This window comes from Thunnus maccoyii, chromosome 7 (assembly GCF_910596095.1).
Source record: "Thunnus maccoyii chromosome 7, fThuMac1.1, whole genome shotgun sequence".
Classification (NCBI taxonomy): Eukaryota; Metazoa; Chordata; class Actinopteri; order Scombriformes; family Scombridae; genus Thunnus; species Thunnus maccoyii.
In genome coordinates this window covers 22258893-22284340 of record NC_056539.1, presented here as the reverse complement: position 1 = coordinate 22284340, position 25448 = coordinate 22258893, and the positions used below count along the sequence as shown (strand labels likewise).

The 25448-nt window shown below is 39.2% G+C and overlaps 3 protein-coding genes across 11 annotated transcripts in view; 1 reads left to right on the top strand and 2 right to left on the bottom strand.

Moving 5' to 3' along the window:
- Positions 1-1674: 1674 nt before the first annotated feature.
- Positions 1675-5257, top strand: LOC121900621 (angiopoietin-related protein 4-like). Its single transcript, XM_042417051.1, has 7 exons — positions 1675-2357; positions 2658-2768; positions 2894-2981; positions 3629-3742; positions 4088-4183; positions 4276-4557; positions 4734-5257. Exons 1-7 carry the CDS (start codon positions 1881-1883, stop codon positions 4913-4915), a joined length of 1350 nt encoding a protein of 449 aa, XP_042272985.1. The 5' UTR covers positions 1675-1880; the 3' UTR covers positions 4916-5257.
- A 1519-nt stretch (positions 5258-6776) lies between these two features.
- LOC121900861 (dipeptidyl peptidase 9-like) lies at positions 6777-21098 on the bottom strand. Of its 2 annotated transcripts, none has more exons than XM_042417434.1 (21): positions 20868-21098; positions 18286-18376; positions 17531-17775; positions 16447-16559; positions 15880-16053; positions 14809-14977; positions 14612-14722; positions 14196-14324; positions 13959-14020; positions 13747-13847; positions 13413-13590; positions 13158-13317; positions 12473-12552; positions 11783-11953; positions 11140-11275; positions 10825-10970; positions 10418-10564; positions 9678-9830; positions 9252-9394; positions 8863-8974; positions 6777-8152 (listed from the first exon to the last, which is right to left on the bottom strand). In XM_042417434.1, exons 2-21 carry the CDS (start codon positions 18339-18341, stop codon positions 8060-8062), a joined length of 2679 nt encoding a protein of 892 aa, XP_042273368.1. In that variant the 5' UTR covers positions 18342-18376; positions 20868-21098; the 3' UTR covers positions 6777-8059. The 2 variants fall into 2 exon arrangements, with proteins under 2 accessions (XP_042273368.1, XP_042273369.1); XM_042417435.1 differs by lacking the exon at positions 20868-21098 and adding an exon at positions 20823-20841.
- A 1828-nt stretch (positions 21099-22926) lies between these two features.
- The window catches only part of dazap1 (DAZ associated protein 1), a 29664-nt gene continuing 27142 nt past the window's right edge, over positions 22927-25448 (bottom strand). For 5 of the 8 annotated variants that reach the window (XM_042416016.1, XM_042416015.1, XM_042416019.1 and 2 more), the window contains 3 exons: positions 25336-25428; positions 24821-24868; positions 22927-23644 (listed from right to left, as the gene is read on the bottom strand). In XM_042416016.1, the coding sequence (XP_042271950.1) occupies positions 23472-23644; positions 24821-24868; positions 25336-25428 (314 nt within the window). In that variant the 3' untranslated portion in view covers positions 22927-23471. The remainder of the gene's footprint in view (positions 23645-24820; positions 24869-25335; positions 25429-25448) is intronic. The other 3 variants (XM_042416013.1, XM_042416014.1, XM_042416020.1) reach the window with 3 other exon arrangements.

Below are 25448 nucleotides of genomic sequence, written 5' to 3'. Positions count from 1 at the left end.
GTACCTGTGTACTGACTGTCTCTGGCATAGATCTGTCTGTTATTTGTTTGTTTGTTTTTTTGTTTTCTTATGCATGGTCTAGGTACACTGCCAAACTGAATTGCCCTTTCGGGATAAATAAAGTTGTCTGAGTCTGAATCTGAATAGGCCACTTTATTAGGAACATTGGGGTCGTAGTGGGTGGTGGTGGTGTACTTGAGTGCATTAAATGAATAGTGTTGCTATTATGTCGTCCATTCCATTAACATACATGAGGAGGGCAAAATATTAGGAACACCATTCAATATAACGCACCCCAGCACACCACCACTACCCACTACGACCTCAATAATGAGCATAAAGTAGAATTATCACCTTTCTGACAACGTCAACAAAAACTGAAAATGTATAAGCTTCGTAAAAGTAGAATTTATGGAAGAGCTGTTGTATTGGATTACATTAGATTGCACAGATGTTCCTAATAAAGTGGCTTGTGAGTGTATATTAGTGATATATATACAGTATATATTATGCATGTATGTTGCGCATTTTGCTTAAAAGTGACTTAAACTATTAATAGATTATCTAAATAGCTGCAGATTATTTTTGTCGATTGGTCAATTATATTGAATAATCCTTTTAACTTTACATAAGATTAAAGGTTTAAAGGGGGAATTCACAAGTCTGTTTCTTTACCTACACGATGTATAATCTGTAAAACAGTTCTTAAAAATGCTTTTCTGATAGAATATCATACAGAAAGCCACAGTGTGCCAAAGTGTACTGTGGGTGTGTGTGTGTTTCACTGTTTGGCATCTGTACCTCATCAGTACACCACGTGCCTTGTGTCTGGCTGTGTGCATGCATGTGTGTGATTGTGTGGATTTTGTTGTCAGGAATGAGTCAGGAATGAGTGCGTAAAAAGCCCAGAGGGTTGAACTTTCCCCTACTTCTCACAGTGGCTCCTCGATCTGTAAATGGTCTCCAGCATTCCTGATTCATACTGAAGACACACGGCTCCACTTCACTGAGATGAACAATTATATTTAAGAATCAGTGATTTACTTGTTCAGGTCAAAGCTACAATATCTGATAATTGTACATAATTGCACCATTTTGTCATTTTATTTCCAATGAATCTGGGCTTTTTTGCATCTACACAAAGAATTTTACAAAATTAGAAAAGGTACAAGAAATCTTTTTAGCTGGGGGTCACATTTATTTGGCTTAACGTACCAAATAAATTTGAAATATGGGAAACACTGACTATAATAGTCATCTACATTGTGTTGGAGATGTAAAAATTGGATTTTTAGGGGAGAGAAATGCAAGCTGAAGTTGGATGCACTCTGAATTATAGCCTGTATTAATGCAAACTGAATATAAACAGTTGAAGACTGTGAGATGTGGTTGAAAGCTCTGAAATCAAGCAAGTAGACTCATTTTAATTTAAGTAGTAAACATTTGGGGCATAAAATTAAGTTATTTTACTTCACCAACAAAAACTATAAAACATTTACTGTAAGAAAAATCAAGATGCAGACTTATAAAATCTTTACTATTATTATTTTTAAAAATTTTGGTTGGAAAACTCTGTTTGAGCTTTGAAAACAAAACTGCATCCATTTCCCATCTGTCTGGAGTATCAGCCAGTGGTTAACCAGTAATTAAGACCTTTCATTGCATCACGGTCCAAGTCCTGCAAAGGGTGACCACTATGAAAGACTTTCCACGCCCCCAACTCCCTCCTCCATCCCCAGCTCCAAGCTCCACCAGCCAATCAGAGGAGCCCTCTGCTGCAGCACTGAGCTATAAAAACCTCACAGCGTCTCTTCAGCAGCACACACCAGACAGAGAGACACATCAGAACCAGCATATCAGAAGAGACCAGAGACACAAAGATGAAGACGCCTCAGCTTCTCATCCTCCTGCTGACCATGTTGGTGCACACAGCAGCAGCTTTCCCCACAGACAGAAGAGGCAGAGACAAGCACGCCTCCTGGGACGACGTCAACGTGGTGGCTCACGGCCTCCTGCAGCTGGGCCAGGGTCTGAAGGAGCACGTGGACAAGACCAAGATCCAGATGAGAGACGTCAACGCCAAACTGAAAGCCTTCAACGACACGGTGGCCGAAGTGGAGAGAAAGCAGCGGGAGCAAGATGAATCCCTGAAGACCAGAGGTGAAGAGGTGGAGGAGAGGGAGATGATGGGCGCACAGCTGGCTGACGAGGTGAAGGTGAAGGTGGAGGAGGTGAAGAAGCAGAGTGAGGACATCCACTCCAGGATGGACAGACTGGAGGAGAAGGTGGACAAAGTGCTTACAGAGCCGGCAGTGGACAGCAACTACAGCGATAACAAAGGAGTCCCATTTATCCAGGTGAGAAGAAAATACTGATTTCATTCTGTTATTTCAACTTATAGAAACTAGAAAAACTGAAAACATACAGATGTGTAAATCTTCTTAAAAAATCATCACCCTGGAGTCCACATCCATCAGAGTTCATTAAAAGTTTTAAATCAATCTGCACTTAATGAAAAATAGAAACAATTTTACAGTATCTGCATCTGTTTCCCATCTTTACGTGTAGATCAATGTATCATTTCAAACAAAGCTGTTCCAGTGACATTAAGATGCTGTGAAGCTGATGAGATTGTTTTTTTTTCTTCTTGTTTCCAGAGGATCGTGGCAGCTCAGAACAGACGCATCGACCAGCTGGTGGAGAAAATCCAGCAGCAACAAGACAAACTGGACAAGCAGAGTCTTCACCTGCAAGCACTGCAGAGCAAGGTGAGTTACATCACATCGACACATCGACACGTACTGTATCTCTAGACTTTTCAGAGAGGAAATTATTTTCTATTCAGAGACAGACGTGATATATTTTTTAATTTCCTGTTCTGCGGTTCCTTCAGGTTGCACAGAAGAGAGTAAAATCACACAGACGGAGAGATGAAGAGACGGTGCTGAGAGGAGAAGCAGAGCAGAGCGACGCCCAATCAGGTAAGAAATTAAACTATTTGATGACTTTAAAAAGCTGAAATTAATCGTAGAAGTGATGGAGATAAGTCGCCATTGAAAAGACTGACAAGTTTCACCTTTTGAGTGCTGAAAACTTAAACAATCACTCAGTATGTAACCTTTACCCTAATTTCTTCCGGCCATTCCTCCTCAAGAACTGATGCATACAAACAGAAACAACTCACCTTGTGTCAATTCATACAGCTGTTAACATAAAGTATAGTGAGGTGAGGCACAAACTCAAATAAAACTGAGTTCAAGAGGTCAGCTTTACACGAGTTATTCACAGTGACGTAAGGACAAAGAGGTTCACCTTTACTCCTGAATTTATAATAAGTGACTTGCTGGCAGAGCTGCTCACAGACCGTCCAAAGGTCACGAAAAATGAGGACAATGACTTTTTACACCACACGTACTGTATGTTTCTAGGATACTGCTAGCTCAGCATTTTTTATGCTTTAAACTCAAGGTATTAAAAAAACACTGCAGCAACTGTGACAAGACTCATCAACAAATTTGACAAATTTTACAGCTGTACTGAACTGACAGTTGAGTCGCAGCAAAGCTGAAATGACCCTCAATCGTCTGATTTGCTGAATCATCTGATCAGAGTTTTCCGGTTTTCTCAGGTTTGGCCAGAGACTGCCATGATCTGTTTGTACGCGGGCAGCGAGCCAGCGGTGTCTACACAGTCCAGCCCGAGAACTCCCAACCTTTCAGCGTCCTCTGTGATATGACTTCAGGTGAGTCAACTAGAAACCTGCCTCCAGTCCTGTGCTCTCAGAAACACACCCATCTAAAGACATCTGAGACAGTTTATATTTGCTTATATAATAAGAATTGTGAGTTATTATTTCAGTCAACGGGAATCATACGTTACTCAAAACAGCAGTAAAAAACCCTGTAAAGCATCTATTAACTGCGAAGAAGAAGAAGTTTTAAATCAGAAAAATGATCACCAACATTACATGAGCTCAAAAATTTAGATCTCAGTTTACACAAAAGTTTTCCAACGCGACAAGTCAAGACTTGAAGAATATTTTGTAACAACCTGCTTCAAGCTCAACTTTTCTCTCCTCTTTCTACAGAAGGTGGATGGACGGTCATCCAGAAACGTCTCGATGGATCCCAGAACTTCAACCAGCTTTGGGAGAGCTATAAGAAAGGCTTTGGCAGCCTGAGTGGTGAGTTGAAGTTTAACTTAAAAAGTTAATTAAAAATCTGCATCATTGAAACTCAGCCACAAAAACTAATCTCCACCTTTCTCGTTCATCAGGTGAGTTCTGGTTGGGCTTGGAGAACATCCACTCTCTCTCCAAACAAGGCCAGTACCTCCTGCAGGTGGAGCTCTCTGATTTGGCGGGGCGGGAGCAGGTGGCTCATTACGGAGTTACCGTCGATGGTGAAGAGGAGAAGTTCGCTATCCACCTGGAAAATGATTCTTCATCTGGAGCTCAGGAGGAAATCATCGTGACCGGAGCCTCCGGTGTTCCTTTCTCCACAGCCGACAGAGACAACGACCTCTCTGCAGACGTCAACTGTGCTGAGCTGCTCTCAGGTATGTTTGCTTCTTTGAAATCTTTGTTAAAGGGTCAGTTCACCCAAATCCTCAACAAAACTGTCTGGATACTAACGAAGTTCAGAGAGAAAGTATAATTCTTTTGCTGTGAATCTTATTCTCCTTTCCTGTTGAGGAAAAATTAAAAACTAAAAGTGTATCCTCTTTCATTGCAGGAGGTTGGTGGTTCAGCAGCTGCGGAGGATCAAACCTCAACGGCAAGTATCCCAGAAGGCCGAGCCAGCTCAGGAGGCAGAAGCCCAGAAGACAAGGGATGTTTTGGACGACCACAAACGGACAAAATGTCTCTCTGAAGACCGTACTTCTGAAGATCGCACCTGCCTCCATAAAAAAATAAGCTGATCAATCTGAACAGCAAAAGGACCAAAGTCAGTAAAAAGCAGAGAAAACATGAAAGTTTGTAACTTAAATGTTGAACTACAGGACTTGAAGCATCAAGCTACTGAGCTGAAACAGTAATGATCTGTCCTGGATCATCAGATATTTCTACGCTATGTGTTTGTTATAATAACTTAAGTCATATTGACAGTAACATGATTCCCTTTATAAGGGTTTTACTTATTAATCTTATTTTATACAACTTGCTGTGTGTCTCTTTTAACTGTGTCTACTTTAATAATGTACAGTTTGTTATTTTCAACATTTACACTCTTTAAATATTTTATATTTCGGTTATATGAACTGGATGAAAATAAAGTTTTTAAAGGTTTAACAAAGTCTCTTTGTTCCTGCTTTGTATAAACACACCGACGCTCCAGCGGAGACTCGCAGCCCTACGATAAAATAAAACCCATGAAGAAGAAGAAACAGAACAGATTTTACACTTTTTACAATTTTAATAATTATATGTGGACAAAGAGTGAAGCATGTAGGGATGTTGAACATTATGAGCTTTCAGTTAATGATCGAGCTGCTCCACAGTAACACATACTGTCAGTTTAAATTCATAACGAGTCCCCATCAAATCAAAATAAACCACACGGTTGGTTCAATACTTGGTTTTACACTGACTGAATGATGAGATATTAGATAATCTGGTTGGTATTTATTGGTGCTGTATGCAATTATGACAATGTGGTTTATTGGTTTACTGAAGACTAATTTCTCTTACAGGACAAAATAGTTTTGATTTAAAGCAAATCATCTCCTGCAACATGCTGCAGTCAAACTTACAAACATTATTAACAATTCAAATCTTCCATCCTTCATCACTGGTGTTGAATAAATCAATTAAATGTCATTTTGGTGCTTGTTGCATTTTGATTAGTATGTTTATGGGGTTGCATGATTCACACAGGACATTTATAATCAAAATGATTTTTAATCAATAGCTTCCAGCTCTCCTTTTGTGCACATTCTGTAATTTGGTTTAACGTCCCTTCAGTTTAATTTTACTGATCATCATTTCTTTAGCGCTGCTGCTCCCTGCTGATGAAATGATGAAACAGACAGACGCTGAGTTCAATGAAGAAACGTCAGCCAGCTTGTGGGAGCCTCACTGGGTGGATAAAAAGTCTTTTTAATAATAATAATAATAATACATTTTATTTATAGAGTGCTTTTGGCTGTTTTCCCCAATGAAAAGTTTGGCTAAGTTAGTTTATATTCCAATAATTCAAACAAATGTTATTTCAGTTTATTACAACTAAAACTTATAAGACTTGATGTAGATAATCTATTATCATTGTAACTGTGAGATGCATTTTGTACTCATTTTTTAGCAACATAACAGGGAAACTCTGAGACTCATTACCAACATTATAAACTGTATATTGATCGTATTATTTGGCAACACTGTTCAGTCTGTAAGTAACTCTAAGACCAGTTAAAATTACAAACTCACGGGGAATATATGAATTGGGTGAAATTCTTTAGTCACACGAATCTGATTTACAAATTTCAATTTAATCTGCTGTTTTTCTCCTGACCACAGAAACAACAGCTGTATTGATGTTGTACAGATTGTAAAGCTCTTTGAGGTAAATTTATGATTTGAGCGATGTGAGTAAAACTATCTGTGTTTGTCTGTGTTGAGAGGAGACGACCTCATGAGCCTCCTGAAGCTTCCTCACTGCTCCTAACAAGTTTTATATTAAACTTGTATCATCTGTTTTATCTTCATGCTCCTAAACTCTCTCACACACACACACACACTTCAAAATCATAAAACTTTATCTGCCAAAACACTTACAAGTGTATCATTTTTCAGGTTTATTTTCCACACAACAGCCACTGAAATGCTTTTAAAAAATAATAAACTCCATTTGGTTACAAGACTTTGAAAAAGTGTTTTCACTTCTGTTTATTTCTTTGATAAGTGAAGGTACATTTGACCATGTACAGATCGGTGTAGCTCATCTCATAGACGGTCATCAGACACTTGAGCAACAAGGCCTTTCATTGTCGTAGGTCCTCAGACAGATTCCCTGATTTAAACTACACGAGCAGCCGCTCTTCAACTCTTGCAAGGCACCTTATACTGCCGACAGTTGTGTCATATATCATTTTATAGGTCATTCTGTTGGCACCAAGGCAAATATGTACTGTGCAAAAGTCATCTGAGCTTGAGACTTCTGTCTTCAGCAGCAGAAGAAGAAAAAGAAGCTCTCCGGAAAATTAAAGCAAGCGACTGAGTGAGACAGCAACAGGGCGCTACATCTTTTCTTCTTTTTATGAATGCATAAAAATATATTTTTTAATAATTCACAATAAAAATGCGGCATGTAACATTTCGTCTTGTTGACTCCACATAAAAAGTGATCTATGATAGCACTTTAGCACAGTCGCAATGCAGAAAAAGACAAGTATACAAGAAAGGGAATTAAGAGCTTGTTTTGATGCTCTTAGAGAGCTTAACGTTTACTAACTTCACTCCAGTGTTTATTCGTGGAGACAAGGAATGATAAATTTATCAATTAGGTCCCAAAAAGAAAACAAAGTGACAGTTCAATAATAAAAAAAAGGAATGGCACAAAAAAAGTATACAAGAAATCACTCAAAGACACTTCCAAACCCACACAACAGCTCCACTTCAGTACTTTTTGCACTGCAGCATTTAAAACATCAACAACATCATTTATCTGCTTTTTACTGGTTCTGACGTCCACCATAATGACCAGTAAGTCTGAAAGCTTCAGCCCTGTTTGTTCTGGGTGAACAGCGCCCCCTGCTTGTTTTGGGGCTTAAAGCAATCCAGCTGATTTCCCTCAACTGTAAAATGCAGTGATGTTGTGTTTGGTGACGTTGTTGTTTTTTGGTAAATATACAAACATCTGGATGTTTATGTGGCTTTATTGATGCTAAAAATGCTGCCGAGCGGCGACTCTCGACGTGTGGCGAGGTTTGGCGTAGCTTGCATTCAGCAGATTATAAAATGAAGTGAAGTGGGAAGTGATGAATGTTTGGAGAAAAGGAGGAACGGGAGGTAGAAGACGAGGAGGAGGAGGAGGGAAGGAGGAAGATCAGTGTGTAGAAAGGCTTATCAGAGGTTCTGCTGGAGGAAGTGCAGCAGCGTGATCTCATAATGTTCTCCAGACTCCGGACATCTGATGCTGTGTCGCTCGTTAGGATAAACCTTAAAAAAAAAAAAAAAAAGAGGAAACAAAATATACGTTTAGTCGTGATGTCAGCTTTTCATTCAAGTAGTTTTAGTTTTTTATTATTTGGTCATTACTAGAAAATAACAATTTCCAGGTTTCACTTTTTTGATTTGCAGGAAATTATCAAATACATTTTCCAAATTACGGCTGCAACTAACAATTATTTTCTTTATCGATTAATTTCTTGTTGTTATTTTCTTGATTAATTGATTACTTGTTTGGTCCATAAAATGTCAGAAAATGGTGAAAAACGTCCCCAAAGCCCATAATGTGACCTAAAATGTCTCGTTTGGTCCCGACCAAACAGTCCACAACCCAAAGACATTCAGTTTACTGTCATAGAAGAGTTAAGAAACCAGAAAATATTCACATTTAAGAAGCTGGAACCAACAAATTTTAGCTTTTTTTTTTCAAACTCAAAATAATTGCCAATTTTCTGTCGATCAACTAATCATTGCAGCTCTATTCCAAATTTTTCCAAATCCATCTTGAATACTGGAAAAACTGCAGCTGGACAGTCAGTGTTTTGCTCAACGACACGCTGGCAGCTTCAGTAATCAAACCGTCCAGTTAGATAACGTCTCTTCTCTTACAGACCTTCATGTCACCGTTGTCTTCAGGCTCTGTTTTACATCTTTATCACAATCGACACTTGAGTCGGTATTTATGAGTAAACGCTCCTCACCTGGAGGCTGTATGGCTTCCCCGCCCGGATGAGTTGAGACACCAGGAAGTTAGTGTGGAAAAAGTGCACATTCTCATCTAGAAATCCGTGAAGGATCAGCAGTCTGTTGGGTCTGTGTTTAAGAGAAAGACACAAGTGTTTACTTTTCTTCTCATGTTTACAGTTTATAAACATTTGTAGCAGAAAATTTAACAGCAAAGTAGAACTTGAGTCAAACACGTCTAAACTACACCTGCACATAAATGTTTGACTTTGTGAAATGCAGAAACCAGGCTGATTGTTGGATATAAGAAGCAGATGACAGAAGACAGGACATGTTTGTCTCACGGTTGCTATGGTAATTAGTCATATAAACTAAAGGCAGCGTATTTTAAAATGACAGCTCTCACTCATTGGGGAGTTTGTCGACATGCAGCGCGACAGAGCACGCCTCGTAGCCCTTCTGGTTGTTTTCGGGCGTGTCCAGATATCGCTCTGTGTAGCCGGTGTCGTAGGCCATCCACAACGTCACCGGAGCTCCGGCGATGGCGACCTGAACAGAACACAAGTGTTTTATTTAATTTCTTCCTGTAAGATGTTTGTTTAGAGGAGCTGTTGAAAGTGCAGATTAACTGAGATCAGAGTCTGAAGTTGGGGGACAAAAATGACAAAAAAAAAATGAAGACAGCTTCCAAAAAGTCTGTTTATGATGGAGTTGAAATGGTCACCAAAGGTCACTGCATCCATTTTCAATAACCGATTTCCTTTAAAGAGTGGACTTCATGGTTGTTTACTTCAGTTTAACACACTAACAGTTAAATATTCATGCTGCTGACCTTGAAGATGTCGGGTTTGTGGATGAGACCCATGAGTGAGAGGAAGCCTCCGTACGACCAGCCGTGGATGGCGACGCGATTCAGGTCCACAAACTTGTACTTTTCAGCTACGTAGTGCAAACCCTCCACCTGGTCGTCGATCTCCACCTGACCCTGGTTAGAGGAGAGAAGAGACGTCACTCAGCTGATGTTCACACTTTCACTTCTAATTTACATGTAAGATGCATGTTTGAAAATAATATTTGCAAAAGAGCTTTATATCGAATAAAAAACACAAAAACTCAGAAAAAAGTGAAATAAAATAACGATATGTGTAGAAAACAAAAGTGAATTTAATTCTTGTCAAATCTCTATTTATTAGTGTAATAATTTATTTTATAAATGATGCATAAGGATGACTCTGTTTACAAAATAAAAACAGGAAGTAAATTCTCTTCATCAGTCTACATCATTTTTTAGTTTCCTTTACTTTCTGCTTCCCAAGAATTTGCAACACTGTAGAAAGAGTACAAACGTTTCGAGCCCAAATCATCCATAACAAGAGCCGATCTGGGCTTGAAATGTTGTCTAAATGTAATAAAGAAAAACATTTTTAAAAATGATTATTTTACAGTGTTGCGAGTTCTTGTGAAGCAGTGAGTATCTATAATTTTCTGGACTGAGCAGCTGGACATGAAAGATGTTCGTGTGTTCTGTACTCTCAGGATCTGAAGCTGACTGATGATTTATGTGATAAATACCATTTTGTCCTTCACAGCTCCTTCAAACTTAAGTCCTCGCTGACAGGAGCCCCGCCCATCGATGACCAGCACGGCGTAGCCCAGAGACGCCAGCGTGCTCAGCCGCAGGTACTTCACACCTTTATATGAGTTATTCACTAACTGAACCTGGAAGAAAATGAACATGTTTATAGCAATGAATAATGATGTGAAGAAATATTTCTGATTCTCACCAACATAAGAACAAAGTTTAAATTTACTGTCTGTTCCTCTAATATCATCACAGTTGCAGATACGCGTTCCGCTAAATGTTTAAAATGCCTGAAAACAGAGTTTTTGCTTTTATAAAACATAAGAGGTCCTTCTTTCCTCTGTAGCTTCTAGGCCTATACAGCATGAGTCTAATGTGATATTGGAGGAGATCAAACCTGAGGACCGCCGTAAACAAAGACAACAGTGGGATGCTTCCTGCCGGGGACGAGGTCATGTGGTTTGTACAACATGCCGTACAGCTCGAAGCCCGACTTCCCTGTGAAGCTAAAGATCTCTGGAGGAGTATAGTCGAATGGGAAACCTGGAGACAAACAGCAGGCACATAAGAAAAGAATCTCTTGACTAACCCGGCGCGCACACAATCACATCTCAGAGTCACGTCATCCAAAACCAGAAGGTGAAATGTACTCAAGCCAAGCAAACGTGAAAAAGACGATGTTTTATCTGTCAAAAACAAGCGGTTTCAGTACCAGAAGATTCCATCATGCTGGCCCAGAACTGAGGCTCTCTGTGCAGCGGGTCGCTGTCGGAGCCCATCAGTTTGTAGATGTGCACGCAGGGTGCGGTGGTCAAACTGCTGTAATGGCTGATAAACATGTCAAAGGTCTGTGTGGAGGGAGACACAAGATAGAGGAAGATTAAACAAAACCTCACCAACAATAAAACATTTCAGATGAAAACAAACACACACTGTGTGTTCACACTGCTGCCGTTTGGTTTAATTTGAGATAAATCCATGAGGTCGCTCTGAAAGCTGATACTAATACCAGAATATTTCTATCTGTGGTGTCAGTGGATAATATTTTATGCGGATATTCAGTGTTTTTAAGTAAAGTTTAGAAACAGGTGTGGAAAACCTTTGATGCACTGTTTTAACTGAAGAGAAACAGACTTATAAAATAAGCAAAATTAATTTTTAATGTCAAAAAAAAAAAGAGAGAAATCTGAAATAACATCGTATGAATTTTCCTAAGCAGCTTGTTGTTTGAGAAGTTTAAATTAAAAAAAAAAACACACTCCTCTGAATAACAGCACCGATTAAAAAAGAAAAAAAAGAGCAAAACTACACTAATATCCACTCAGTTGCGCGCGTGTGTGTGTGTGTGTTTATACCTGGCTCACGGAGCAGCTGTGGGAGAAGCCAGGTTTGGTGAGTCGGACGATTTCACCCGGCGCGTCGTAGCTCACCACGTACAGGTGATGCTCAAGAGGAGAATCCTTCGTTCCCTGGAAGTAAACCAGCTTCGCCGTCTCATCCACCCAAATCTGAGGACTGGACGAACGCTGCACCAAACACCATAGAACAAGAAAATCTGTTGGTACTTCTTGTTTGCTACATCTTATTTTGAAATTGGTGTCTGATTCCTTTCTTAATTTGTTTTTACTACATCGTCTTTACTGTTCCTTCAATGGTGCTTTTCTGTTTCACTTTGTACTTTTTAATTATTATTATTATTACAGTCTGGATTATACACATATGGTACCTAAAAACAATTCATTTAGCAGACTCTTAATGGAGGCTTAAGTCACAGAAAATATGTAGTCTTATGTACATTTTCCAAATTATTAACACCTTATAACTTCACTTCTTTTTGTAGTAGCTCTGAAAAACAAACCCATGAACCGCCGACTCTGCTCATGTTAGTGACCTGATAAACATATTAAAATATACTGTGTGTGGTCGTCAAGCAGCATCTCAGATGTAATTTAAAACACAGTTTACTGGTGAGTGGTTTTGGTGGTTTATTCGTGCTGCTCTAGTTAAATATCGGCAACCTTAACAGATATAAAGTCAGGCTTTACCTTTGCTCCATGATTGGCCAACACCTCCCAGTCCCCACTGGTTATCGTCACCTCCTCCTTCACTGGACACTTAAAATCATCTGGTGAGAGAAGAGAGAAGGTGTCATATAAGTAGATTAACTGATAGATCAGGTGGCTTTTTTTCCCTCCACACACATGAAACAACAAAAACAAATGTCTACTGCAGTCATTGCATGAATCATTTTAAATAAAATAAGATATACTTTATTATTTTAAATTTGTCTTCGGCTCAAATGTAGAATATAGCTGCACATAGAAAATACAAGGTACCTCCAGTGCATCGAGTCTACACAATTCCTAAAATGATGAAAACACAATGACCAGTAAGTGGTATTAACACCTTAAATATGGCAGATCAGGGACATATTAAATGAAAACTAAAACTTAAACAAAAGTAAACAGAAACCTAACTGAAAATAAAATGAAATCCTCAATAAATAAAAAAAGTAAACCTCATTTTAAACAAAAAAAATAACCCTGTGACTCATAAATGTAAAAACAGAACTGTCATTAAAATGTTGGAAAATATATAAGATGAATGAGGAAAACTCAAATCATGCTGTAAATGTGCTTCCTCAACAAGTTGGCATAATTTAGTTAAACAATTTTTGTATTTTATATTTTATTTCAACCCTGAATGTGTGACACCACATAGTATTAATACCTTCAGAGTGTGTGTAGCCTCCTGCCCAGTTGTAGCTGCCTCGCTGTAACACTGATGTGATCTTATACAGGTGGCAGAAGCCTGTTTTGGATTCATTTACTGTGATGAAGGTGATCTCCTCATCACTGGTTTGGATGAATGGATGAAAGATATCATGGACCTGCAGGACAAACAAACGGGCGGCATGTTTTTTTTTTCCCCCCACATTTCAGATTTTGGACTTCAATCCGTCTTATTTTGGCAGTGCCTGCTCACATTGATCCAGATGTCACTGGTCTCTTGGTAGATGATGAAGGGCTGGACCGTGTCTCCGAGGGCCTCCAGGCTCTTCTGCCTGCTGGCCTCGTCTTGTTGTGCGGGGATGAAAAGCGCCGGAGGCAGCAGGACCAGCTGGAGACGCTGCTGCCGTCGGTCCATCATGACTGCCCACGCGCTGACGGAGACAGAGAGGAAGAGTTGTGGCTTGTGTGAACCATGTTACCTGATTTCTAGGTTTTGAAGAATCTGGAGCGTGTTGAGGTTTAAAAGCTACAGGTTGTGTTTTTCAAATCACAGGATTTTTTTTTTTTTTCCATGTAAAGAAACTCACTATCGGCCATCCTTTGTCCATCCAGCTCTGGTGATGTATTCGGCTCCGGGGAACAGGCTGGAGAAGGGCACAGGCAGCTCCTTCTCCTGTGTGCTGACAATCTGAGGGAGAAACAACATCGGACTGATCTCTGAACATCTTTCTGAAGAACTTTCTGGTTAATAATGTTCTGTTCTCAAGAAAAAGGAATTAGGAAGATTTGTGGAACTCACTTTGCCGAGATTGTCTGTCTTGATTTCTGCTATTTTCAGAGTGATATCAGGATTCTTGCTGCCTGGAAATGAATGAAACTCAAGTTACGTACCAACATATAAACCTAAACCTCAGAGTTTTTAATGAACATGCCAGTTGTTAAATGCTTTTTATCAAAAGAAATAAAACAGATCACAAAAAAAACAATGCATCAAAGATATATATAATAAATATAAATCTTTTCAGCATGTGTGTACCTGCACGTGGGTATCGATAGACATCTGTCTTACGCTCCTCTAGCGCTGGAGATGGGACATGGATGATCTCAACCTCAGACTCGTCGACCTCCTCGTACAGAATCTGCAGAGTTTTACCACCGTCTGAGTCTGAGCCGCGAAGAGAATATCAGCAAAACCAGTCAGAAACAAGCTAAAGACCAGTAAAACCAGTCAAAGAACACTGTACGCAAGTAAGTATCACAATTATTTTTTAAAGCATTTTGTAAACTTTTATAAGTCTCATATTAATAATTTATTGTTTTATGAATCTAATAAATGACCAATCTTCATTTGAAAACTACTGATATTATAATTATGATGTTTGTTGTTGATAATTGGCCTCCTTGCAAAGCAAACTGGGACAACAATGCGTTACTTGTGTGTTCTTCACTCACCTTCTTGAGCAGCTGGTGACCACCAGTATCCAGTGAACCGATCAAATTCTTCCTGAGAGACAAAAGTGGCGACTCCAGCAGATTTAGGATCCTCTTTTGGGTTATCAATACCTACAATGAAAACACAGAAATAGTCAAACACAGTGGACAAAAAATTCCTCAGGTACCGCGGTGCGTCTGTCTGCTCTGATTCTGACCTTTATGGCAGAAGGTGAGCCTCCTCTCTTCACCCGTCTCGATGCTGGTCACCCAAATGTCATTGTTGTTGATGAAGCCAATAAAGTTGGGGTCCCCGGAGCAGATCTTGGGGTCCATGCGTGTGCCTGAACTTTGGCTCTTTATCTCTACAGGCTTCATGGGAGAAGTCTGCACAAACACACGGAGAAGATCAAAGACAACTTTGTCATTAACAGAGAAACTGACTTGTAGCAAAGGAAACGTTGAAACACAAGACAATAAAATGAACAACCAACCACATTAAACTGACACTTGTAAAGACACAATGACACACCGACAATTCTTTATTTTTAATTCTGTAGTTCATCTGATAAAGGATTTCTTTTAAATGCATTCAACCTGGTTAAATGCATTTAAAAGGTTCAGAATAGTTTAAGCAGGTCTTCGTCCAGTATCACCTTCTGTTGCACCTGAAAGTGTAACATCACGTACTGCAGGATATAAATTCTCTTGGCTAATATGTTTTTGACTGTCAAATCTGTTGACCGCCTCCCATCACTGACCACTTTGCTTTTTAGCATCTAACTTCCTGTCAAAGCATTCCCTCTTTATTTCTGTCACAGTACAGCGCTGCTCTGATGACACATCGTCAGAAGCTGGATTCATATTTTCTAATTATTTCAGGTATCGTACTACTGACACTCCTAGATTTATTATGTTTTTGTCTGCTGATTTCTGAAAACAGGACTTGAAGCTCCGTGGTGTGAATTATTGTTTTTACTCTTTGGGAACATTTTTGTGAATGAAACTGTCCTACAAACGGAGCAGAACTGGTAGCCTTATATGGAAATTTTACAGCCGATTATGCTAATGATCAAATGTCATGAACAGGTGACATTCATCAGGCTGAAACAAGCAACTTCGGACAAGTTCAGGCAATTAAGAAAGTTTGTTGAATCTGATTTGGGACACTTGTACGAGCAAACCACACAGAACCAAAAGACAGTTTTAGGTCACAAAATGTTCTCGCATGAGGCCCGTTTTGTGCTTATGTGACTGTAAAAATCTTTCTTAACTGTCCTTTAACTCACAGTAAAAGTGTTGTTTCCACCGTCGCGGCAGTAGTACAGACTGCTGTTGGCCTGGAACAGGAAGAGGCCGCTGGGTTGATGGTAGTCATAGGAAGTGATGCCAGACACCCCCAAACGCTTCCTCTCTCGCAGCAGCTCTTCCTCCCGGGAGAAGCCCCCGTGGTGAGGGCTGGCCTGAGGTCAGGGGTGACAGGAGAACACACAAAGTGACCATGCTGACCGACTGAGGTCAAAGTCAAAGAGTTTGTTCGGGGCAACGAACACAAACAGACGGGAAGAAAACATTAACAGACTTAATTAAAGAGAGAGTCATCATGTACCAATAAATTAAATCCTCTTATCTTTTCTCTTCAGCAGCGAGAGTGTTCACTACATAAATACTTTGTCTTTAGGGGGAAATTTTCAACATCAGCGTTAATCTCGATGGGGAAATACATCAGTAGGAAGGGAGTGAGTCACAACCACCCTCTAGTCAAATAAATACTCTTTTTAAAAGATGACTGTGATAAGTTTAATCATGTTAAAATGTCAAAGAGTGGAAGAAGAGGACTAGAAAATCTTCCTCACCTGAAAGTGATCCAGCATCTGTTTCCATGACAAAACCAGTAGAGCGTCTTTGCGGATCTTCTTGGGAATGTCGGAGTAGAGTAAAGAGTTTTCCCTGCTGGCGTAAGGCATTCCTGTGATGACAGAGAGCACAAACAGACGGTAAAACCATGTGAAGCTAAACACCCAGTCATGTTTTACTGAGAAATCTGATTACTGGCCGCAAACAGAGTTCCAAGAAACTCAACCGGCATTTAATTCTGCAACATGCATCTAAAAACTGGTTTGTCTTCTTCTCGCCGCACGATGATTGAACATCGGTGCCAAATGGCAGCTTTAGAAAACTTTAATTCTGACACCACCGACTGTGCAGTCCACAGGAATGAGAAAACTACTCCTGCAAATAGCTATTTTAAAATTAAAGTGTTTTATGCTAAGTGGGGTATTTATATTTGAGAAGCAGCAAAGATCTAAACATCTGTACAATAACAGCATTTGGTGGATAAAGCTTTAAAAAGATACCAGAATGTGTGGTGGTCTGTGGTGGGTAACATTAAAGGAGCAATCAGACTACACAACAGTTGTTGCCATCCAGGCATTACTACACACTGTCAACAACAGAGTTACCATGGATACAGGTCTTACAGAGTCCATGTAGTTCACATTACATTACCTTTACACAACTCTGGATTTTATGTCACAAAATCATGATCACACACCAGCACTAACTACACTGGAGATGATTCATGTGCTGGTTTTTGCTCAACATGTGGCAACCATTCAGCAGAAATTCTTTGCTCTAAAAATGGAATAAAGAGGAGCAAAAATATGTCAACGAAGCAAAACGTGGTTACTGATCCTTTCATGTTTTCTCCAGCTGACACTGAGGATCCACTGCAGCTGGCCACTGGATTTCAAATGTATTTGAAAACAGCTGCTGTGCAGGCAACTCTACACCTCTGACTCACCAGCTGCACCCACAGATAGTTCAAGTTGGCCCTCACCAAGAGCAACCGGACTGAGCTGGTTCCTATTCATGGCAGCAGTTTGGAAAATTTGGCACTTAGCATGTGCTTATTCGGCCCCTTTCCGTTCCCCAGCTTACCAAGGTAGAAGATGCGATGAGAATGCGGGCTAGTCTCATCCTTCGGGACGAAATGGAAGTCATGTGGCGCCTTGTTGATGACCACGCCTGTGTTCTTGCGGCTGTTGTGAATGATTTTCCGTAGGCCATCCCACGTGTGCTTCTCCACCTGGAAGTGAGAGGGATTCACATCCTCCATCTCCACCACCTCTGTGCTGTCCGAGAGCTCGTCCACCCCCATCATACCTGCCAGTGCCTCTCTGACGCTGTGGACAGACATTGAGACTGATCAGCTCAGATAAACCTACAGTCAGTCAGATGAACTAACACTGGTCACCTGCCAAATAAGGCTCTGAATTTAATAGAGGACGGTTTCATTTGTTTACATGCTCAGAATTGTTTGACACCAGCCTACATTTCTGATCTCCTCAGTCCATATTCTACAACCAGACCCCTCAGTTACTTCTATCTGTTCCATTAATCGATAGGTCTATAAAACGTCAGAAAATGGTTATAATTTCTTAGAGTTCATGGGGACATCAGCAAATGTCTTATTTTGTCTGATCAACAGTCCAAACCCCAAATATATTCAGTTTACTATCATGTATGACACAGAAAAGCTTTAAATCTGCACATTCAAGAAGTTGCATTTTTTTGCATTTTGCTTTAAAAAAAGACTAAAACAATTATTTTATTATCAAAATAGTTGCAATTTTCCTGACGTTCATGTATTAAAAGAAAATTACAGGCAGCTGTGAGTGAAAAATATTCCATACCTGTCCTGGCCGTCTTCTGTTTTGTCTTCAATTTTCAGCCTCTTTACTCTGTGCATTAACCGTTCAACAACCCTGGACCAGATCTGGCACCCTGAAGAGTACAAGGTGAAGACATGAGAACTGAAGATGTAAAACTGAGAGGTTTGTTTAAAGATAATAGAAATTACAATCCATTTACAGGCACCTGCTCTAACTGACAAATAAATTAAACAGAATTTAATCTGTAAAAAAAAGTATGTCACACCCTGCACTAAGCTCACGAGCTATTAACCGTTAAACTGTTGCTGTTACTGAGGTGGTGGCCCCATTCAGGGCAGATGTCCCTTTGCTGCTTCATCAGGAGTTGCTACTCTTCAAGCCGACCGTCGCCACACTTTCAGCTGTGGGATCCTGATATGGAGTCTAACTGTGTGTGACTCAGCTGCATGATTCCGACACTTCAACGCCTGTGTCATAACTGTGGCAAATGTTACACTGTCACTCCAAATTTTACTGTAGACGGTTTACTGTAGGCCATATAGGAGGCTGTTCTGTTGCCGGGGGCTTTCATGAAGTGCAAATTCTGCAGAAGTTCATTCCCATAAAACACAACAGCAATTCATGTGTTAAAAGATCTGCCAGAAGAACAAATGTCATACTTGGACGTTTGACACAAGTTGATTAGAGTCTCTTGAGTATCAGGATTCAAGGAATAACCTTTAACAGTCTTAACATGGTGGAAAAATCAGTCACACGAGAACATTTACTGCATATCTGTCGGTATCTAAACTGTCAAACATGACTAAGACTGAGTGTGAAACATTGATATTCATTCATGCTCGCCCATAAATGACCACCTGTCATCACGTGACTGAAGGTCATATGATGACGACTGAGCTGTCTCCACGACACCTGAGCAAACTTAATCCGCTGATGAAGACCATGCAGTTCCAGAAAAGTCTAGTCATACATATTTGAATGATTAAAAAAAACATTTATCTTCCACTTTTATTTATTCACTTATATAGTATTTATTTCTGCACTGGAGCTTTAATTCCTACATCTATCCTATTTTTTGCAGTTATTTAAGACCTTTATAGTGTTATAAATGAGGTTTTAATGTGTTTCAGTGTTGTATGTAAATCACTTTTAACTGCTTCTCTGTTTCAGAAGAGCTATACAGATAAACATTGCTAACAATGGACAATAACATATTGTTGCCTTTTATCTTTGGATGTACTTTTGCACCAACCAAATGTTGGTCAAACTGCAAGAAATTATAACATTACTGGTCCCACAACTTCAGATGAATCTCATTATTATTGTTATTATTTTCATTATGGATTAATTGCTTGGTCTATAAAATGTCAGAAAATGGTGAAAAGATGTCTGTTACAATTTCTTAAGAGTTCATGGTGACATTTTCAAATGTCTTATTTTGTCTGATCAACAATCCAAAACCCAAATATATTTAGTTTACTCTCATGTATGGCATAGAAAAGCTTTAAATCTACACATTCAAGAAGTTGTAACTAGCAGATTTTTTTGCATTTTGCTTTAAAAAAAAAAAAAAGACTAAAATGATTATCAAAATAGTTGAAATTTTCTGACGTTCACGTATTGATTAAGCGACTACACAAGCTTTATTTGCGTCCAAACCAAATTCATTTTTCCTTCTTTCAACAAAAAGATTTTTTTTTTTTTTAAAGGGAAAGCAAAAGAGAAAGAGCAACAACCACAAATTGTTTTGTGGTTGCTGTGAACAATGTACATTAATATGTTGTAAGACGTATCTTTGGATGGACTTTTGCACCAGTCAAAGTGCAAGAAATTATAACATCACTGGTCTCATTAATAGCGATGAATCTCATTATTATCAAGAGACTGTAGACTAAATGATTATTCAATGTATAAAATATTTGAAAGACAAATGTTAGTGGGATGCAACCCAAATTTTAATGTTATTTTGCTTTGATGGTGAGATTGTTTGTTTTTGTTTTTTTTTAAAGAGAAAGCAAAAGAGAGCAACCACAAGTTGTTTCACTCTTATTTAAGTGCACAGGCTGAATTATTGTTTTTGAAAAAGACCCTCCTCATTCCTCTAGTTTATACCAGCACCTGTGTCTCCTTTCTGTTTCTGTTTGCAGCTGTACTGTATAACATGCAGACTCATGGTGGACTTTAGGACACCATGAGAGAAATATGGCACCCCATATAAATAAGAAGCTGACACGACCTCATTGTGCTTTTTTCTTCACTATTTTAAACATATAAATCCCTGAGATCATCCTTTTAATTTGTGTATACTGTACTTTATCTAACGTCAATTTTAGCGACCTAGTTTCACTGTTTCCGCTCAGACACATCAGCTGATGAAGCTAAAAAGGGTCGACGAACTGACCGACAGTTCGACTCCAAACAGAAAACACCTAGCTGAGTGTGTCAACTCTGACAAACCCTAATTATAAGATAATGAAAGACCACTATGTTTACGTTTATTTGGAGCTAGCACGTTAGCCGCCCACTAAACAGGAACTGGCGTCTCGTATCTAACTTACACAAACAAATCAAAACGGTGAAACAGTCATTCTCTGTTAGCTTACACGTTCAGCCCAAAGACCTTGGATGCTTTTCTCCTTTTATCGTCTGTTTACGGTTGGAATCAACAGTCAGGATCTGGATAAATCGCTGAAGTTACTCTCCCAGATATCAGGTAGCTTCCTGCTAATATGCTAACAACGCGGAACTAGCTTGTTGGAATCAGACGTTACAAGATTACAACCTTTAACCCGGATATGATCCGTCAAGTTTTTTACCGTTACCAACCGTTACCCGTTCGTTCGCGATACTTTTATTCCTAGGATGGCGAAGTCATGTCCCGCCCTACTCTGCATCTGATTGGCTTACCCTGATATATTTACCCCAACCCTAACCAATCTCATTCCTCATGACTAAACCTAACCAACCCAACGAACGAAGACAACGAGTACTAGCCAATCAGAGGCAGAGTAGGGCGGGTCATGATTTCGCCATCCTATGAAAAACCCTTCACCCTTCAGACTTTACTTACATTAATAGCTTTTAATTTTTTTTTTTTTAATTTAACTTGCATTTTTTCACTCTTTCGTTGACAGCAGAAAAACTCCCCTGCTATTCTGTGAAAATATAAAGTCTTGTTAAAAGTGGAAAATCAAAAATATCTGGTCCATCTGTCTCCCCTTCTGTCAGTAACAATAATTAATTAAAGGTTAATCGTTTTGAGCGTCACACAACCCCGCGTTTCAAACCTCAGAATTTGATCATTTGAAGTTCCAGATAGATGTTATTCAGATAAACTTAGCACATATTGGGAATCAAAATTGCTACTTTCTTACGTAAAAAAGTATGAAAACTTAATAAAGTAACATATTGACAGTCCTACAGCAAAAATTACAACAGCCGTTGCTGCTGGTTGGTGCGAAATGTATTCTGGGATACTTAGCTTAGGCAGCCCTCATCACTACTGATGCACCAGTGTGGGAATGTCGCCACAGACACCTGATATAAAAATTCTGTATACTGTTTAATACAATGAGATTTATCTGGCAGCAATAGGCTTGATCAGCATTGTGTGAACTTACAAAAAAATGTAAGTTCACACAAAATTGACATTTAACAAGTCTGTCTTAAAACAATAGTCAGGTACCCCAATGTACATTGAAATAGGTTTTTCTTGCTGTAATCATTCTTCCTGTTTATACTGGCCATTAGAAGATCCCTTCATAATGCACAAGTGATGGGGCCAAAATCCACCGTCCTCCTTCTATACAAAAATGTATTTAAAGTTTATCTGAAGCTAATATGAAGCTTCAGTCGTCCAAATTAGTCAAATCAAGTAGATATCTTTCAACATTTATCTTTATAGTGCCAAAGTCCCTCTTTTTATTACTATACTTCCACCGCAGCTCAACAAGGAAACACTGTCTGAGGAAACATAAAGAGGGAATTTGATGCCAAAAAGACGGTAAATATACACTTGATATGACTAACTCAGACAGCTGAAGCCTCATATAAGCTTCAGATAAACTTTTAAATGCATTTTTGCTTACATTGAAAGCATATTTGAAGAGGATCTTTTAATAGTCAGTACGAACAGGAGGATGATTACAGAAAGCAAAGCCTCTTTCAACCTTCATTTGAGCATCTGACTGTTGTTTTAAGACAGACCTGAAAAATTTAAGGATAGCTTCACATTTTTCAAAGTCTGTTTTGAAACAATACTCACAAGCTCCTAATTGACTCACTTCACAGCCAGTATTGTCATTTGAAACAATCACACCAACTAGAAACTGTTTAAATGTACTTGTTGTTATACACATATTGTTTTCAGACAGACAAAATGTGAATCTGTCCTAATTCAGGTAAAGGTACCAGTGACGCTCTCCACTACCACAACAAAAGGAAAACACACTCAACATACAAGACAAGCATTATATCCTTAAAACATTTATTTTTGTAATAATTTGTCCTTTTTTCTTTTTGCATAAGTGCAAAATGCACCCAAAACAGCCACCTGAGGGAAGTCTACATCTTTAAATAAAAAAACAAGCAAAGTGTACATTTATAGTACAAAATTCTCTTTTTAAAAAATTGCACAGTTTGTGTATAATATATATATTCATAATCTCCATTTTAAACAAACTTTAAAGGCTCAGAAAGTAAACAAAATTCACCAAATGAAAAATAAAAACATTTTTCCCTAGAATTTAAAGCTGAGGAAACTTGAGACCCTGTTTTCATTTGTGTCCACCATAAATATACATATTTATATGCAAGTCTCTTTCCATATAGTCTCTGTGCTAGTGTTTGACCAGACAATCAAAATTATTGCAAAGTAGTTTAGTTCTACTATAAAACATGGGGTGGGGGGTGGAGGATAAAAGCTTCTTTCTGCTGAATGTTCCTTTAGTTATGCAAAAGAAAAAAAAAAACAAAAGAAAAAAAATAAACCCCTGGGTTTTTTTTTTTACACCCCTTTTAACTTTACTGGAATCCCTGCTTTCACAAAGGTTTCTGTTTCACAAACTGTGTGCATTCAACATTCCCATAGAACAATCCAGAACTCCAGTTTTGCTTTTTTAGCGAGAACACATTTCCCTGACTTTTTTTTGTTTTTGTTTTTGTTTTGAACTTTACAACGGCCGCCCTTCCCTGCCCAGAAGTCACGGTCAGCGTCGATACGGGTGGAAGCCCTGTACGTTGTGGTTCTGCCCTCTGCCAAACGCGCTGGCGGCGGGCTGTGGAGCGGCGGCGGGCTGTGCTGTCGGCGCCCCGTATGAGGCCGTCTGCTGGTTTGGGTCTGCGAATGTGTGGCCGAACGCTGTCAGGTCCTGACCGTACCCTGGTGTGGACGACAGAGAGAAGAAGGTAGTGGAGAGAAGAGGGTTTTATTATCAGAGTCACCAGCGAGCATTTAGGAAGAAGCCTTAATACTTAAAAAGTATCCAGTAAGTAAAATGGTTTACATAAAAAATTCACAATTTTGATGTTTGATGAAAAATCCACCTCTTACCCTTACACTGTTATATTTCTGATGTATATTCAAGTTGTTATTTTTGCAAAAAAAACATTTTGGTGAAGAATAATTGTCCTGTCATATTTTTCTGCATCAGGAGTGTTAGGACTCCACATCAAAATGATTGTTGTCATGTTTCATTTTTATTCCAATCTTATCCCAGCATCTACTTTATATCCAGCCTTAAGACCCAAGATTTATCTCTTTTAAAAAGAAAATATTTCTATTCTATGTTTGGTTTTTTTTTTTGTTGTTTTTTTTTTGGCCAAGAAATGCCAAACTGCATTACCAATAGCTGATTTTAAACAGTATTAAGGGGTTCATAGTGGATTTTTCCTCCTGATTCAAATACTGTATTCCTTCAATGAGCCCTTAAGTGTTGATTATGCAAGTATAAAAATGTATAAAGACAAACATTACAGTTTCAGTTGAATTTAAAAATCAGCTTAAAGCCGGGCTTCATTGAGGAAAACAATGTCTAGATTCTCTTGAATGTCTAGATGTTCTTCTGTTTAAACACTGGATGGCACCGTCTCCCTGCAAACAGACAAGGGAACCACAGTGACACCCAGGTAAAGAAAACTAAGAGGCTTGTAAATGGCTGGTGCAACCCAAAAATCAAGCTGCCACTTGCCAAGCCAAAGGGCCTTTATGGTTGAAAAGACAGATTGGTTTGCTTCCAAATGACTGACCAAATCCTTCCAGCATCTTGCTGGTGATTGGTTATTTCCCCGCCCTGCTAACATCCAGTTAGCATAAATTTGAAAATGTCAACAATAAATACTGGAGTAAAGAACATTAGAAACAACTGGAATGGAAAGACAAAAGAGAGGAGAAAGAGAAAGAAAGAAAGAAAAAGGGGGAAAATAGATAATACAACATTTCTTTTGGGGGCGCTTAAAGTGCTTCAAGATCAGAACAAAAATACGAATTCTGAAGAACAGGGAGCAGTCCCAACAGGACCGCCAGACAGAGGAATCTGAGAGAAATTGGAAAATTTACTGGCTTCGTGTCCTTCTTTAAATCTTCTTCTGTTTCTCACCCCTTTAGCTATAATGTGGAGACAATACACGGGGAAAAAACAACGGGTGAATGGACAGCTGATGCATAGAGACAACTGAACCATGAACACATTTTCTGACAATTAGATCATCCTTTTATAATCAGCAAAGCAATGCGGACAGAGAGAGTGGACAAAAAAAAAAAAGGAGGACATGGTAAGTCTTGGTATAGTAAAGCTACAGCTGCTGAGGGAGATGACATACTTAAGAGCTCCAAACGCCAAATTTCAATGTAAATTTCTTTCAAATCCACTCAGCCAAGAGACAGCCCGTAGCTGCGTTTTACTATACAGGAGTACACAAAGTAATTTGTATGTACATGCAAAATGTACATGCAAAATACTAAACACAGAGCAAAAGAAAAAAGAGGCAAAAAACCAGGTTGCAGCTCTATAAACACTACAGTACTCAACAAATGCTACTTTTGTGGTTGGAGAAGACGATGCTGGCACCTACCTGCACTATATCCTCCCTGCTCATCCTGACCATAACTGTGAGAAGGACGCGTTGGTCCGTAGGCAGAGGGGTCCTGAGGGTAGTTACCCAAGCCTATCAGGGAGATGAGGAGA